Below are 15640 nucleotides of genomic sequence, written 5' to 3'. Positions count from 1 at the left end.
AATCTTTGTACCAAAGGTAAAAAATTTAATAGAATATTAAATTATTATAATCAATAACCTCGTTTTTCTTTTTGGTCACATATTTACTATCATTTAGTTCCCTTATCCCCTTATACCTATCAAGATAGAAGACATGTCATTCATAATTGTACTAATTGGTAATTTGGATTTTGTAGCAGAGAGAGTACCAAGAGAGGAAATTACTTGGAAATTGCATAGGACGTATCATTTTTCATTGAATGCGTATGAAGTTACAAAATATTTGTTGGTTTCTCTATTGTAATTGATGTATTGTATCTTCTTCCTCACTTTTGTTGTTTGTACTTATCTCTCACCTTTGTGAGTCTTAAATTACACTATACCATTATTTTCTTTATAGCCGTAATTAATTTGCTTTAGCTTCACATACAACCTTACTATGAATATGTTATTCTGATTATATGTTCTTGTATATTGATACAATATGAGGTCAAGTCCTCTTAAGGCCCCTTCAACCTCACACGCTTCTAATAAATTTTGTGTGCTAATAATCACATTCTAAAATGAATTAATAGAGCTTTAGTTTTCTATTCAAAAACTATATTAAGTTTAATTTAATCTAAATTATTTTGTTATATCTATACATTATTTACAAACTTCATTATTAACTAAAAAAATTATTGCTATGAGTACAAAATAATACTAAATTAATAAATTGGCATGTTGTGATGGTTAAGTTGTGTTATTCTTACCATCAAGGTCCAAACCTTGTGCTGTTGCTGAACGTTTAAATGGAAATGAGGTCCTCCATTTTTAATAAATGTTACAAATATGACATATATAACATAAATATATATTTTTATAATATTATAATAATAATTAATTAATTAATAATTTATATTATATTAAATTAAAATATAATATATAAAAATAGAAATAATTACTTCAAATAACAAAAATGTAAAGTTAAAATGTGTGTATTTTTTCATGGTAAATTACTAAATTCAAAGACAAAGGTAACACCATTAAATAACGATAGATAAAACCAAAAGCAAACATGCCTTTTTTCTTAAGGTATACAAATATAGATTAAAATTATTGTGTGCATGCTCCTCTTTGCATCCCTAAGTGACGAAAAAAGTAGCTTTAACCAAAGTAAATACATTGCTAGCTCTACACTTTTACTAACTACGGAATGTATTTGACATCTGCGATATTAACTTTCAGATGATTCTGACACGTTTCTGACAAGTCTGATCTATTGTTTTCAGTGGAACATCAAAAGCTAGCCGCGTACAGCAAACCAAATTAATGTCATTTTCGTGAATAGTGAAAATCTGACGGTTGAAGTTGTTGCAATCATCTTGCCTCTTCCTAAAATATTGTATGCCGTTGATGGTGAAAATAAGCTCATGAACTTCAAATAAAGCAACGCCTTCTGCATAACAAGATGACACTGCACCTTCTTTGGATATACATCTCAAGGAGGCAATGTATAGGAATTCCATACATCCAACTAATTTGCATTACATGATAAACTCTACATTTTATAATGCATCCAACTATTTTGCATTTTAATTCATTTTTTCCCATCCTCTGCATTCTGATACAGTTCCTGGCCCGTCATTCATATTTTATATTTTCACCATAGCACATTTTGTTCTAAAACAGTTGACCATCCTTTAAGCACCATCCTAGGTCTCAAAACACTATGCAAATTAAATCGCCAAATTGTGATTATTACACATTGTTCACGAACTAATATCAGCAATTCCAATTGTCAATTCTATTTTTTCAAAGGTCGTCTGCAATCTAAGACAGCAGCATCTTCACTATTATACATGCCAGAAATAACGCCTACATAAATTTCTTAAGTTTATCAAGGCTAAACCTATTCCCTTTTGGTAGTCTCACTCACGAACTCAACTGTCAATGCTACCTTGTATAGTGGCGAGCTTATATTTGTTCCCTTTCATCGTTAACCAATGACCTTCCTATCCCTATCATTTATAATTTAAATCCAATTCAACAGCTCTTATTATTTTTTGCATGATTCAATCTCATACTGCAAAGGACTCTCCCAATCCTTTTCTTTATGCAATCAATGACCCCTTTGACCCCTTCCCTTTCAAACCCAAGTTCAATCCTTGTCACACTAAAGGCAATTATATTTCAAAACAAAAAGCCAAAAGAATGTTGACCTTGCCAACGTTCTATCTTATCCTTTCGACCCCGTGCACTAAATCTAATAATTTCTCTCTTTCAACTTTCTATATTTAGTTCAAGCTTCTTTCAATTACAGCTGTGTATGTAACCATTTATCTTGTCCTACCCTGGATTGCAATTCTCAGGCTATTACCATTTTTGAGGACTTCCTTTCCAAGTGGCTGTTTTACTCTAATGGCTGGTGAGAGTTTGTAGCATTACTTATGTTGGTATACTTATTTTTATCAAAAAAAAAAAAGTGATTTATCGCACATCTCTTGAATTACCTATAGCTAAGATAACAGTGCAACAGGCTTAAAGAATTAAAAAAGTGCCTTTATAATGTTAACTGTTGAGGTGCCAAATCATAACATGTCTCTATTACGAATTCCAAACACTGTAGATTTTTTTTGAGGATTCAATTGTAAAAGAATTGAACACTTCAACAACCTTCTTAGTCCCATTAGTCATTACAATATTCAATCTTTTAAAAAGTCTGTAAAATCACTAATGAATGTGCACATGTAGCAGTGATTAATAAGATGGAAAATAAAGGCTTATAGCTGGCATTCTAAACATCAAAGAAGCAGCGGAAAAAAAAAATAACAACAAAAAAAATTATCTTACTTTTCACTTCTCTGCTAAGTGAGGATGCAATTCCCATATGACAATCATCAACATTTGCTGATTCTGAGGCACAAGTATCTTCCCCATCAAAAGATTCTGATATTTCCTGATCCCCTGCTGCTGTAGTCTGGTCTTTCAAAAAGCTAAGGATTTACTGATGGACCTCAGTAAAGTAACCACACATCTGTATGGCACAGACCAGTGGAAACTAGCTAGGGCATTCAGGAGCAAGGACAAACTAGAGAAAATGGCATCAAAGGCAGAAAACAATATAACAATCATCAATAAGCCTATAGGTAACTCTGCCTCATAGTCTGTTCGATATTAAAAAAGAAAACTCTGCCCCATAATTTGTTTGATTAAAAAAAAAAACTCTGCCTCATAGTTAACCCTTCTCTATGAACATTACGAGAAATAATGTTCCTCACGATTGGGATTGTTATGTTCTGCATTACTTTGAACAAACTGTTTAACTGGCTTGAAATTCTCCAAATGATTGAAAAAATGGTGCTCTGACATGAACCAGGACACAAACATTGCACTGTCAGTAGAATTAGCATCCATAGAATAGTAAAATAAACCAAAGTTGTATATTGGCAATTTATTAATTATTATGTGGCCCATGCCATATACTAATTTCTTGTTCTTTTATGCAAAATTTTGACTAAATCGCTGACTTTTTGGCAATTATGATTCATTTCTTCCAAAGAAGACTGATGAATGTGCTAATCCACAAAATACCCTGAAAGATTAACATTTTATGTACTTTCTACCTTCAGACTTCAATACAACAATACCTTAAATGAATTTTACTAGGTGGAATCATTCTTATCTCAACAATCAGTGTTATACTGACAACCTTCTTGTATTTGTTGTTTACAAAAGGATACTTTCATGAGTTGTTTGAACCTTTTTCCTGACTTTCCGAGGTGGCCTTTTGTGTCCAGTGCCCCCATCAAGCTCCAGACCAGTATCATCTGAAGCACTTAATGATTTGCAACGCTCTGCACAAATTGCAGTCAGCAGCTATAAATTGCTAACCATAACACCATCTCAAAAATAAGAAAGGACTTTTAAAAAGAGACGTGTGCAATGTAGTAACTATATACAGCTGAAATGACCACATTTACAAATGAGATTGATACTTAGTCATAGTGAAAAACAACAATTACAAAAGATCATCAAATGCAGAAATATAGAAATGCTTCACATGTCAACCACAATGCTATGAGAAGAACCAGATTACATTTATGTTGAATAGAACCTAAGTTTTGTGCATTTATTACGTTTGCTGGTAAATATCAAAGTTTGTAGATTTTCTAACCTCCACAAATAAAAGTCAGATGCAGTGAGTCAAACCACCCAATAATTATTTCTACTCATATTGACATAAAGCTGGGCAAAAATATAGGAGTCATTTCTTAAGGTATAAATCAAATAGTTATAATCTATAGCCAATGACAGCTAGCACCACTACTCAACTGTGTTTCCATGATGTCAGCATTAGAGGTAATGACACCTGAAACTATTACCAATAAAGAAGTCAAGCCCTTATTAGGAATTGTGCAACAGTCCCAGGGCCTTCACAAAGAGAAGGTACCACAGCCCTACTGAGACTTGCTTAGTGCAACAATTTGATAAGACTAATGTTTCAGTGAAGTCAACTTTATAGTAAGGAGTAACAATAAGCATAATTCCATATGAGAAATAAAATTGACATTTGTTCCACCTTCAATTAAATAAAAAATTTAATAAGTTGAGCATTAGTGTAGGTCACATTTTTGACAATTTTCATGTACTAATAATATTAATAAAATATAATTACAAATTATATGCATTATTTGTACTTACAAGTTACAAAGCTGAAAGAAAAAACATTTTCAAATTTTATTGTTCATTTTGATGGCACATTGTTTAACATTAATCTTCTACTAGCAATTGCACCTCGGTGTGCAATGGGTACAACAAAGAGGGGGTGGAATGTCAATTAGGGAAAAAATTTGGTTTATTTTTTGCAAGCATTTGTGTAGTACATGAGCTCAATTAGTAGGTCATTTAGCAAATGACATTGTTTGTGCAACAAGGGCATCAATGAAGTGATTGCTTCAAATCAATTATGCATCCACTTAAAGGTATCTAAACACAACAGCAACAAAATTTATAAATCAGAAAGATAATCAGGCTCCATTAACAATAGGCTCATGTAATGTTTATGATAGGGAGACAAAGAATGAGAGAGAGAGAGAGAGAGAGAGAGAGAGAGAGATGAGAGCATAAATATGGAGAGATCAAGATAGAGATACAGAGACAAAGATATGTGGATGTAGAGGTCTAGAGGTCTAGAGGGAGAGAGAGAGAGGGAGGGAGAGAGATGAACAAAGAGAGGAAGACATGTATACCTCGATAGAGGGGGGGAGAGGAAGATAGAGCAACAGATGAAGAGAGAGACAAATAGGTAAAGAGATAGAGAGAGGTAGAGGTAGAGATAAAAAGAGAGATTGAGAGGATTATATATATATATATATATATATATATATATATATATATATATATATATATATATATATATATATATATATATATATATATATATATATATATAGAGAGAGAGAGAGAGAGAGAGAGAGAGAGATACAAAAATTGAGATGGAGAGCGGAAGAAAAATGGGGGGAGATAGAGGGAGAGATGGAGGTATATGGGAAGAGAAAAAAAGACATGGAGATATACGAGAAGTGAAAGGGAGAGGGTAGAGAAATAGACAGATAGGAGGGATAGTGAGTGAGAAAGGGAGAGAGAGAGAGAGAGAGAGAGAGAGAGAGAGAGAGAGAGAGTAGGAAAGATGGGAGTGTATGAAAGAGAAAGGAGTAAATAAGAGAGACAGAGAGAGTTAGAGATAAAAAGGATAGGGAATGAGAGAGAGAGAGAGATGACTGTTAGGGTTAGGGTTAAATGTTGTTAAAGGTTTGGGTTCAATTTGGTATAGGGTTTGGGTTTAATTTGCTATAGAATTAGGGTTCAATTCAATTTAGGATTCAATTTGGTTTAAAGACAACATTAAATTTATATTAGGGTTCAACATGATTCAATCAAGTAGGGTTTATTTTGGTTTAGTATTGAGGTTAGGTTGAATTTTATTTATTGTCGATTTAAATATTAAAATATATTTTTAACAATTTAAATGTATAATTATAATAATAGTATTATATTTTTTTATTCTATTTTTTTATAACAAAGGATTAACAATTGAATCCTTAGATCTTCTTAATTCTTTGTGTGAAGTTTGGAACATAGTGTGTTTGATGGGAGTAAATCTAGTTCTTGCATGTTTGACTTACACTAGTGTTGAACAATGCTCTTTGCCATATGAATATGATTTTGTGAATATTCTTCTTTCGCTTATTGCTCCATTTCCCTAATAGTCATGAAATTCAAGCACAGTTTTAACATGATTTATTTATTGACTCTACAAATCATGTGTATTTTTGTAAATTTTAATATTTTATATATTTTAATAACATAGAAATAAGTTAATATTGTAATTCAAAAAAATATGTCAAAAGTAATGTGTAGTAAGTTGTGTTACCATATTATAATTATTTAAATGTGCTAAACTAAACTAATACTATATATACCTATTTTTACGCTGAAGGCGTTCCCTATGGCATAATTATTCCTAGCTATTGAGATCAATGGTTACAATTGATCTAAGAGTGTGCAAGATGATTCAAAATATCATGACCATTCATTATTTTGAGTATATATGTATATAACCACTTGTCTTGGTGCGCCCCTGTTGTTATGTTTTGTATCTTTTATCGTTTTTATTCCCCTTGGCGAGACTTTTAACTCTCAGTTGTGTACCATTCTGTAATGTCCCCTATTTAGACACTGTCAATTCCCAAGAGCAACATCTATGTTACTACCTCCTATCATGATTAATTGAGCATGACTAACTAATTCTCTGTAATATAACTTTGATGCCATTAAAACCATGCCTAAACTGTTGTTTTTATGATCAGAATTCAGTTAGACAGAGATAAAGCAATAATGAACAATAAGACACAGTCAATACCCAGCAACAATTATATCTCTTATATAATAAATGAAGGAGCAGCAATTCTGCTTTACAATTTAGCCACACACTTGGCTAATATGAAACAATAAGAATAGCACCTCTCATAGGTGCGATTATACAACAAATGATATATTTTCTTAATCACATTCTGCCTGATAAAAGAGATGTTGATCTGCTGCTCAATGTCGATCTCCCTGTGGTAGTATGCAATTGTCTTAATGAATTGATTCTCTTCATAGAGAGAGAGCAGCACCCTCTACAAATACTAGATGATATGGACTCTACCAAACAATGCGTCTCTCCAGGATACGTCGGCCTCTTGCAAAATGACATATCACTTACAAAAGGTGGTGATCATTAATGAAGCGCCTCTTCACAAAAATCTGCTCCAAATAAATATATATATATAGCCACAACTTATTTATTTGCATATTAATTATACTTATTTATTTGCTTATTAATTAGATCGATAGAAGGATGAGACCCGAAGCTATATCATCAACATAAACCCAAACCAATCTGACCTATTCCTAGGAAAGGGCTTGGCTGCCTAGGGCACTTGACACCACCTCCTTAATGTAACCCAGACTACCAGAACTCATTCCATTCACCCTTGGGGCCTGCAGCCCAGATTTCAGGAGGAGTCCTTTCACCCTTGGGGCTTCTATTGAAGTGGTTTTACTCTGTCCCTCCCTAACAGCACCCATCTCCCTTGGGGAATAGAAAATACAGAACTGATTATAGTTTAGGACAGTTTTAAGACATTCCATTTATCTTCAGGAATTATCAATTATTTATTTAGTCCTTAATTATCTGTTATGTAATTTATCAATATTTATATATATATTAATCAAAATATATTACCTATTGTATAAATTTAAATTATCAACATTACCATTGCCTAAACACTAAGCATTAATCTATCTATAGACTGTAAAGGCAGACAGATCTGACATGTGTCAGATCTGGTCTGCCACTTATATGAAATTGAGTGTGACTATATTTTATGACTGTCCTACATATTGCAGTCTATATTAATAATACTATTACTACTAAATTCTGCATAAAAAAACTATTAGGCTGCATATGTTAAGCATACGTATTAAGCAGATCAGCATGCATACCAGCATGCATACCACCGAGAACAAGGATGTTACTGCCTGTAACTTAATAATAGATCTGATCTGATTGATGGTGATTGTCAGTGATGCAACCCGACCTTCTTTATGAGCACAGACTACCTATAATAATTTCTGATCCATTTGATGCTTGCAGATGATAGATATATTTTCCTCCCTCCCCCCTTGGACTGATTTTCATCATCTCTTTATATTGTGGGAGAGGCATTATTTCAACAGACATGTCCGTTTATTCTAAGGACTGCTTCCTTTACAAAATGTGCCTCTTCATTACCGATTTGTTAGTAAAATGGCACTTTATTATTAACATTGATGGTGCTGGGATTAAATATGATTAATATCATATGATTTGCTGTTATCCTTAATTTGAATATGATAAGTGATTTACCAAAATACAAATTAAGTCATTTATATCATTATGTCAGTAAAGAATTTATATGTTAATTGATTATGTTGCTGGGAAGATGATTGATTAATCCATTATCAATCAAAGCGATATTGATGCTGTCAATGACAATTAACAATATATGAATGGTTATCTTCCTTCTTGGTTGATTTACTGATGTGCATACCATCCTGTTGCATATCGAGGATCATTGGTTACTTATAGATTGAGCTATCGTTCTTCACTACTAGTTCCTTATTCATTGATCGACGATATTGCCTTATTAGTGAGTAGTGATGCTTCTGTTCTTTGGTTTCTTGGACCAATCCTCATTATGATAGACAATGCAGATTTCAATCGATCATCCTCTTTCTCAATAGATATTGCTTAAGTCGTTTTCATATCATTAATATTAATCGATGCTTGTCTCAGTCGATTCCCTTGTAGACTTAAATCTATTGATCTTAGATTTTATTTCATGCATCACAATCTGTTTTATCTTATTCACAATCTGTTTTATCTTATTAGTTATCATCTTTATTTATAAAGATAATATAAGGACCCTTTCCCAAGTATATGTTTGACGGAGTTGTATCATGTATTTAAATTTGGATGGGGATATCACACATTCTCTTGAATTGCATTGGCCTACTTTTGGTCATATGTGGACATTAATATAATTTCTTTGTTTCTTTCTTCCACGTTTAAGATATGGTAGATAGGGTATGCTAGTGACAATTTCCAAGGAAACAAGACAGAGAGCACCAAACAATGCAAATTTGAATTTGAAATAAATGAATATTTTATTGATGTGGCTATTGTAACCGTCATCAAGAGTGGTGTGCATCTTATATGCCTATATTAGAGATGCCTTATTGAAAAGAGCTAGAAAATAAAATTCAATTAAAGTAGGGAAACGCTACACCATCGATGAATATTAAAGTAAATCCAAGATCCCCTTGATACATATTGCTCAAGCTAAAAGTTGATTAATGTTAGTGAAAAGTTTGTTTTCTTTCTTTTGAGAGATAGCAAGACAATCAAGTAGTTGAATACAAGAATTCTCTTGAAATGTCTCAAAAAGTTTGCTTTCTTTATTTTAAGAAATAAGCAAAATAATCAAATAGTTGAATACAAGGCTTCTCTTGAAATGTCTCCCAATAGGAAGCAAAAACAAAATGAAGAGTCATGGCAATTTAAGGAAGTTTTCCAAGCAACCAAGCACATGCCACCCAAGAGTGGTTGAGTGTGAGTTCTAATTGCTATTGGACTGTCCTCGTTTCAAAAATGATTTATATCAACAATCAATCATAGAAGAACATGAGATAAGAAAGCAATTGAAATCTTTGCTATATCAAGGTATTATCCATCCAAGCACTTCTCCATTTGGTTCATCTATTGTTAATGTATCGAAGAAAGATTGTTGATAATGGAAAATGTGTACTGAATATATAACGTTGAATAAGATAACAATTAAGAACGAATACAATCTTCCATAGTTAGATGAAGTGTTGAGCTTCAACATGCTTAGTATTTTACTAAGTTGGATTTAATATCTAAGTTTCATCAAGTGAGAATTGAAGTGGATAACGTGTTAAAAAAAAAGTACTCAAGACAAGACAAGGTTTGTTTGAGTGGCTTGCATTTTCTTTTGGATTGTGAAAGATGCCACTTTCATGAGATTGATTTATAAAAAATTGAAGCCAGTCTCCAATTCTTGTATTTTTGTTTACCTGGATGATATATTGATTTTTTTGGAAAAGCCTATGGTGAGCATTTAATGCATTTGAAACAAGTTTCACAATGTCTAAAGGAGAATAAACACTAAGATTAAACATAAATTTGATTATATGTTCTGCTTAGCTACACAAAATCTTCAAAGAATTATATTTGTGAACAAAGTAATTAGCAATTAAAATAAGAAGAACATTTCATCTTTAAGATGCTCTTATCTATTTGATATCATTAGATTGAAAACTATTTAGTGCAGTAGTATGTCACTATAGTGAGATTTCCTTCCGCATTAGATAAAGTATGTTACTAAAGTGAGATTTCATTCTCCCTCCCTCCCATTGTCATTCTTTGACATTAGTATTAATTAAAATTTCAATTAAATTTTGCAGCCAGAAACTAAAAATAAAATGTCTTCAAGATTTTTGTTAACGTACTTGAAATTTCCCAGCCAAGGGCAACAAATAAAGTTTGATATAACTAAAATGACCAAGGAAAAACATACCAAGAACAAACTCATATATCTCCACTGTGAGCCTGTTCTGAAAGAGTACATAAAACTACTTGAATTGGAATAACTCATGGACTACTACAATTAACCAGTAAGATGCGCCATAAAACCTTGAGGGCATCCAAATGATCTAGTCAGATCTTTTGATAAAGGCGTCTGTCTACTCATTGAAATCAATGTGTATTGATATCAAGCACTTCATTGCAGCATTCCCCAACCATCAACATGAACTTTCATAAGTGAAGAAGAACAAACCTGCATGAGCTGCATATTGGCTAGCTTTAATTGGCTTCTTGCATGTCTTACAAGATACCTGCAAGCCCATTTTTGACAAAACACCATTAAAATTTTACTCAGTCATTTAAGTTTTCAATCAATAGATTTTAAGAAATTTAATAGCATACGCAGAAGTTAAATGAATTAATGAAAGAATGACTGAAAAAATGTAAGTCAATATTCAAAAACTTTTGAGAAGCATTCAGAAAAATCTGTCCATGAAAAGAAAGGTTCTTCAGAAAACAAACAGTACTTTAAAAAAGCAGAAGCATTATAAGTCAGCACATGGATTTGATATTAAGAGAAAACAGGATGGTATACTTGGGAGACAGAACATAGTCAATTATCTAAGTTCTTGATTCGTCAGCCTGAAGCCCCAAATCTGTGTCCAATCTGAACCCAATTCAGATTCCAGTTTGATACAGCCAGATGCTCGTACAGGGGGCAAAAAAAATTCTGTGAGTTCATCCCCAAAGAATTCAGATGAATCTAAAACGAATTTTGCTGCATTTTTTTAACATTGCAGCAAACCCCAAGGATTTTTAATTTCTTCCATGATTTTTTCGGCCAGTATTTGTTATTCCACTCAATAACCTTTATCTATGATAGTGTTGAGATTATTGGGCAGGCGATTGCACATAAAATCAAACAATTGAAGGGTCAATGGCTCCAATTGAGCAAGCTGTATATTCTCGGTCCTTCACTGCCAGATTAAGTGAATGTATGTTTCTCTTTTTTAGGTTTTTTGTTTTATGTTTTAGGTTAGAATTTAGGTTTAATTCTTTTTTAGTTTTTTATGTTTTAAAGTTAATTTGTATGTTTTTATATCAACAGACCCAATCCCAAAAAAAAAATTGACCGAACCCAAAAACCAGATCCCCAAACCCGAACCAGTACCATGACTGGTAACTTAGTTAATTATATTCATTGTGGCATTAGACAAAACAAACAATCAAGTTGTATCCATTAACATTATAAAGACAAAACCATCGACATCTAATGGTCCACTATCATTTAAGCCTTTTACACAAAAGCCATCGTAAATAATCTCAGGTTTCTAGTGTTCCACTACCATTATTGTGCATTGTTTGTAATAAACAAAGACACTAAATGAGTTACTAATTTCTACTAAGGGCCAATTATGGTTTTGATGGAACAGAAAGAAACAACTATTTATGCATTCTGCTTTACTTCTTTAAACAAATTCATCCTATGAAGTATCCACATGCCCCTATTTTAAAACAGAGTTTGAGAATGCTCTTGTTCACTCCAAAATATTCTCCAGTTATTTCAACGACTTCTTCAATATATGGACCCTTACATGGCAGTGTTTCATGTTCACACCAGAGATTGGAAAATCGCCCAGGACTCACCAAACTCGGCGAGTCCGAGTACGATTTATGCCCCCAAGTCTGGCGAGCTCGAACTCAGACTCGTCTGAGTCCAAGGGGCGAGCTCGCCAGACTCGCCGAGTTGGCGAGTTTGGCCTAAAATCGCCAAACTTGGCGAGTCAAATGCTTGAAACTTGGCTGTCGGTTGGGTTAAATAAAATGACGAAAAAAAACATTTTAAAAAGTTTTTTTTAAATGAATGATCTCGTCTTTGTTCACTACAACCTCCGCCTGAGAATGAGAAAAATTAGGGTTACAACATGTCAACCAATAGAAAAATAACACCTGACGCCTTTATTAAATAATAAAAGTCTTTTTAGCCTCGCTGCCCCTTGACCCCACCTTGGGGGTGCTGCCCCTAAACCCTCGTCAAAAAATATGGGGGGAAACTGCGTCGATAGAAGTAGGGAAAATTTAACCTCCGAGTCTAACACTAATTGGATCGACCAAGTAGATATAGAGGCTGAGACTATAACCATGGCAGAGGAGGAGCGGAGAGCACGAGCAGAGACAGGAGATTCAGAGGCAGATAGTGACACAGATGTTCCTAATGTTGGTGAGCATGGCATGGTGTCACGGGGAGCAGCTATGGTTGTCGAATCATCCAGGACCTACGTTAGACGCCTTCGCAGGGGGCTGGGGCCGGAGTGTGCAGGCTCCTCTGAGCCATAGGCTTGTAGTCGTATTTAACTTTGGTATTTGTATGGAACATTTGATGATGATCATATGATGACATGGATTTTTTATTCCATGAGTTTTGTAATATCGTATACATTTGACAATATTTATATATCTATGTTTGTTATTTCCTTCAGCTACAATTTGCGTTTATGCTTATGTGATTGATGTATACTTGTGTATGTAATCAAATGAGCTGAGTTTGATGATGTTATTGTGTCTTCAAGGTGTATTCAATAAAGGGTGCATGAAACAAGTTTTAAATCTTTAAAAATCTCTAAATTTCTTGAGTTTTTCACTTTCTTGAGTCCAGCCAAGTCCGACTCCGAGTCCCGAGTCCGAGTCCGGGTCGGCCTTGCCGAGTCCAAGTCCCGTTTCTATGGTTCACACGCAATTTTGAAACAAACACAGGCACTGCTGATCAATAAAAGTGCATATGGTATAAACATGGAGGCAGCAACATATCTCCCAAACTGGGCCATGGTGATGTACTAATTGTCTCTTGTTGTGTGAACACCCAAGAACACCAATGTTCTGTTATGATCCGAGTCCCTCCTCAGCTGCAATTTCCTACTGTGAGTATTGCAAAGTGTTTATTGACTTGCATTATTTGACGTGTTAGGAATGCATTATTAAACATGTTGGGAACACTTCAACTATAAAACAAGCAGCAATACTGCTAGTAATTGTGTTGCATTACATCTGCATGCTGGAACCTCTTTCTTTCTGTAGTGAGAATGTCGTCTATAATTTCAGCTTTAATTTGTAGGCTGATATATTTTCTGCAGCGCATCAAGATGCTCATTTTGTTCGGTAAGGCACTCTTACAAAACATCCTGATTATCCTTTTGATCCCTGATGTATGAAACCAAAAGGGAGACATATCTTTGAAGAATGTTGTTTTAAATTTGTCATGCATGGCAGCAAGAAATCCTTGAAGGGGGTTGTTAATATTGGCCAATGCAATATGAGAGAAAGACTCCTTGTTTTGGAGCAATTTGGTAATTGCTTTTCAAGAGGGAACAAATACAAAAGGGTGACCAAGGCTAACAGCTTGATCAACAACCACTTCCTTGGCTAGCAGGTTAGAAACAGGGGTGTCATTAAACATGGCCAGCGCTAGACAGTACACAATAGCAAAGACGAAGAAAAATATCTTGTTGTATTGGGTAAAAAACAAAGTAAGAGGGCTTGTGGGACCCTTCAAACAAATCAGTAGCATATAAGACAAGCATTGGCAAATTGGAGGACAAATAACTACTGGCAGATGGGGCAGAAAAAGCAGATATGATGCAGGAGCATCCCTGGTTCTTGGCAATCTTGCATCACCCAAAAATATTTCCTTTCAGTTTCTTTGTTCTTTTCAGCAGTTTTGTTTTTGAGAGTTACCGGATACCTTGGCGTTGATCATTTCTCATGCGGAGCTGGATTTGAACTTCATTCTTGTTCATCTTTCTTGTTCTAGATCTGCGTTTCATTTGGATCTCTTTCCGACAAGTTATCGCTTCCGGATTGGTTGGCAATTTTCTGTTTCCCCGGATGCTTGAGCTTAACGGCTAGTTGGTGTTCCTGGATCTTGCGGAGCGATTCCTTGATTTGTGAAGCTGACTTATCATGTGTGGGATGATCTTTGCTGCTTGGCTGACCCTCTTGTTGGTCTGTGCTTCGTGGTGATTCTTTTCCGAAGGATTTTCATCTCATCTTTGGGCCGGCCTATCTACACGTATCATTTTCCTTTCTTTGGGGAATGTGAACTTTCCTAGCTGACCCGGATGTTCCCGGATGTTATATAATGATGTATTTGGTCGTAGCAGATTCAGTATTTAGGATATAGAACAATAGATTATTATTTGAATCCGATGGTTGCTTCTGGATTGATGCATATGGATGTATTTCTGTAATAAGGCAGTTGCCTGGATGTAAGCCGAATGTTACCGACGGTTGCATTTGAATCAATGAATTGATCCACGCCTGATCTGGCATTCTCTCTCTCTCGTGTTGTTTTGTGTTGTTTTGATCTTGTTGCACGGACCGGACTTCCCCTTTGGGGACCCTTCTATCCGTGGCTGCACCAATTGGTATCAGAGCGAAGGTTCGTCCTATTGAATTTTGTTGTACGGTGGCAGATTGCAAATCTGACTTGCAGCTGCAGAGGACTTGCTCCTATGGCCCAAAGAGGTAATGCGAGAGGTGGAAACCAGAGAGATGTTGATCCGGCGGTGATGGACATGTTGAGGCAGATTGCAGCTCGTTTGGATGCTATTGAGACCACACATAGAAGAGGTCGACATATTGAGGATGTAAGTGATGAAGAAGAGCAGAATGTTGAACCGGAAAATGGAGGTCAATCGGAGTTGGCGCAAGATGATGAAAGATTGATTAGAGCTTTGACAAATGTGAACAGTAAACCACACTTTAACCCACCGGAGTATAGTGGTAAGTTGGATTCGGATGAGTTGATAGATTGGATTACCAAGATGGAGAAATACTTTGATTTTGAGGTTACCGGTGAAAAAAAGAAGGTGAAATTCGCTTGCACAAAGTTGAAGGGACATGCTTCCTTGTGGTGGGAAAATTTGCAGACTAATAGACAGAGGAAAGGAAAGGACAAAATTAAATCTTGGGATCGGATGGTGAGTAAGT

The 15640-nt window shown here is 34.6% G+C and overlaps 1 protein-coding gene across 10 annotated transcripts in view; it reads right to left on the bottom strand.

Annotated features, from left to right (window-relative positions):
* The window catches only part of LOC131068777 (SCA7 domain-containing protein SELMODRAFT_431321), a 169161-nt gene that overhangs the window by 84506 nt on the left and 69015 nt on the right, over positions 1-15640 (bottom strand). For all 10 annotated transcript variants that reach the window (XM_058004043.2, XM_058004048.2, XM_058004039.2 and 7 more), the window contains 3 exons: positions 10908-10965; positions 3702-3815; positions 2812-2943 (listed from right to left, as the gene is read on the bottom strand). In XM_058004043.2, the coding sequence (XP_057860026.2) occupies positions 2812-2943; positions 3702-3815; positions 10908-10965 (304 nt within the window). The remainder of the gene's footprint in view (positions 1-2811; positions 2944-3701; positions 3816-10907; positions 10966-15640) is intronic.

The sequence above is a fragment of the Cryptomeria japonica genome, chromosome 11 (genome assembly GCF_030272615.1).
Source record: "Cryptomeria japonica chromosome 11, Sugi_1.0, whole genome shotgun sequence".
Classification (NCBI taxonomy): domain Eukaryota; kingdom Viridiplantae; phylum Streptophyta; class Pinopsida; order Cupressales; family Cupressaceae; genus Cryptomeria; species Cryptomeria japonica.
Note: the sequence above shows the minus strand (reverse complement) of the source record. Positions and strands in the feature narration are given on the sequence as shown.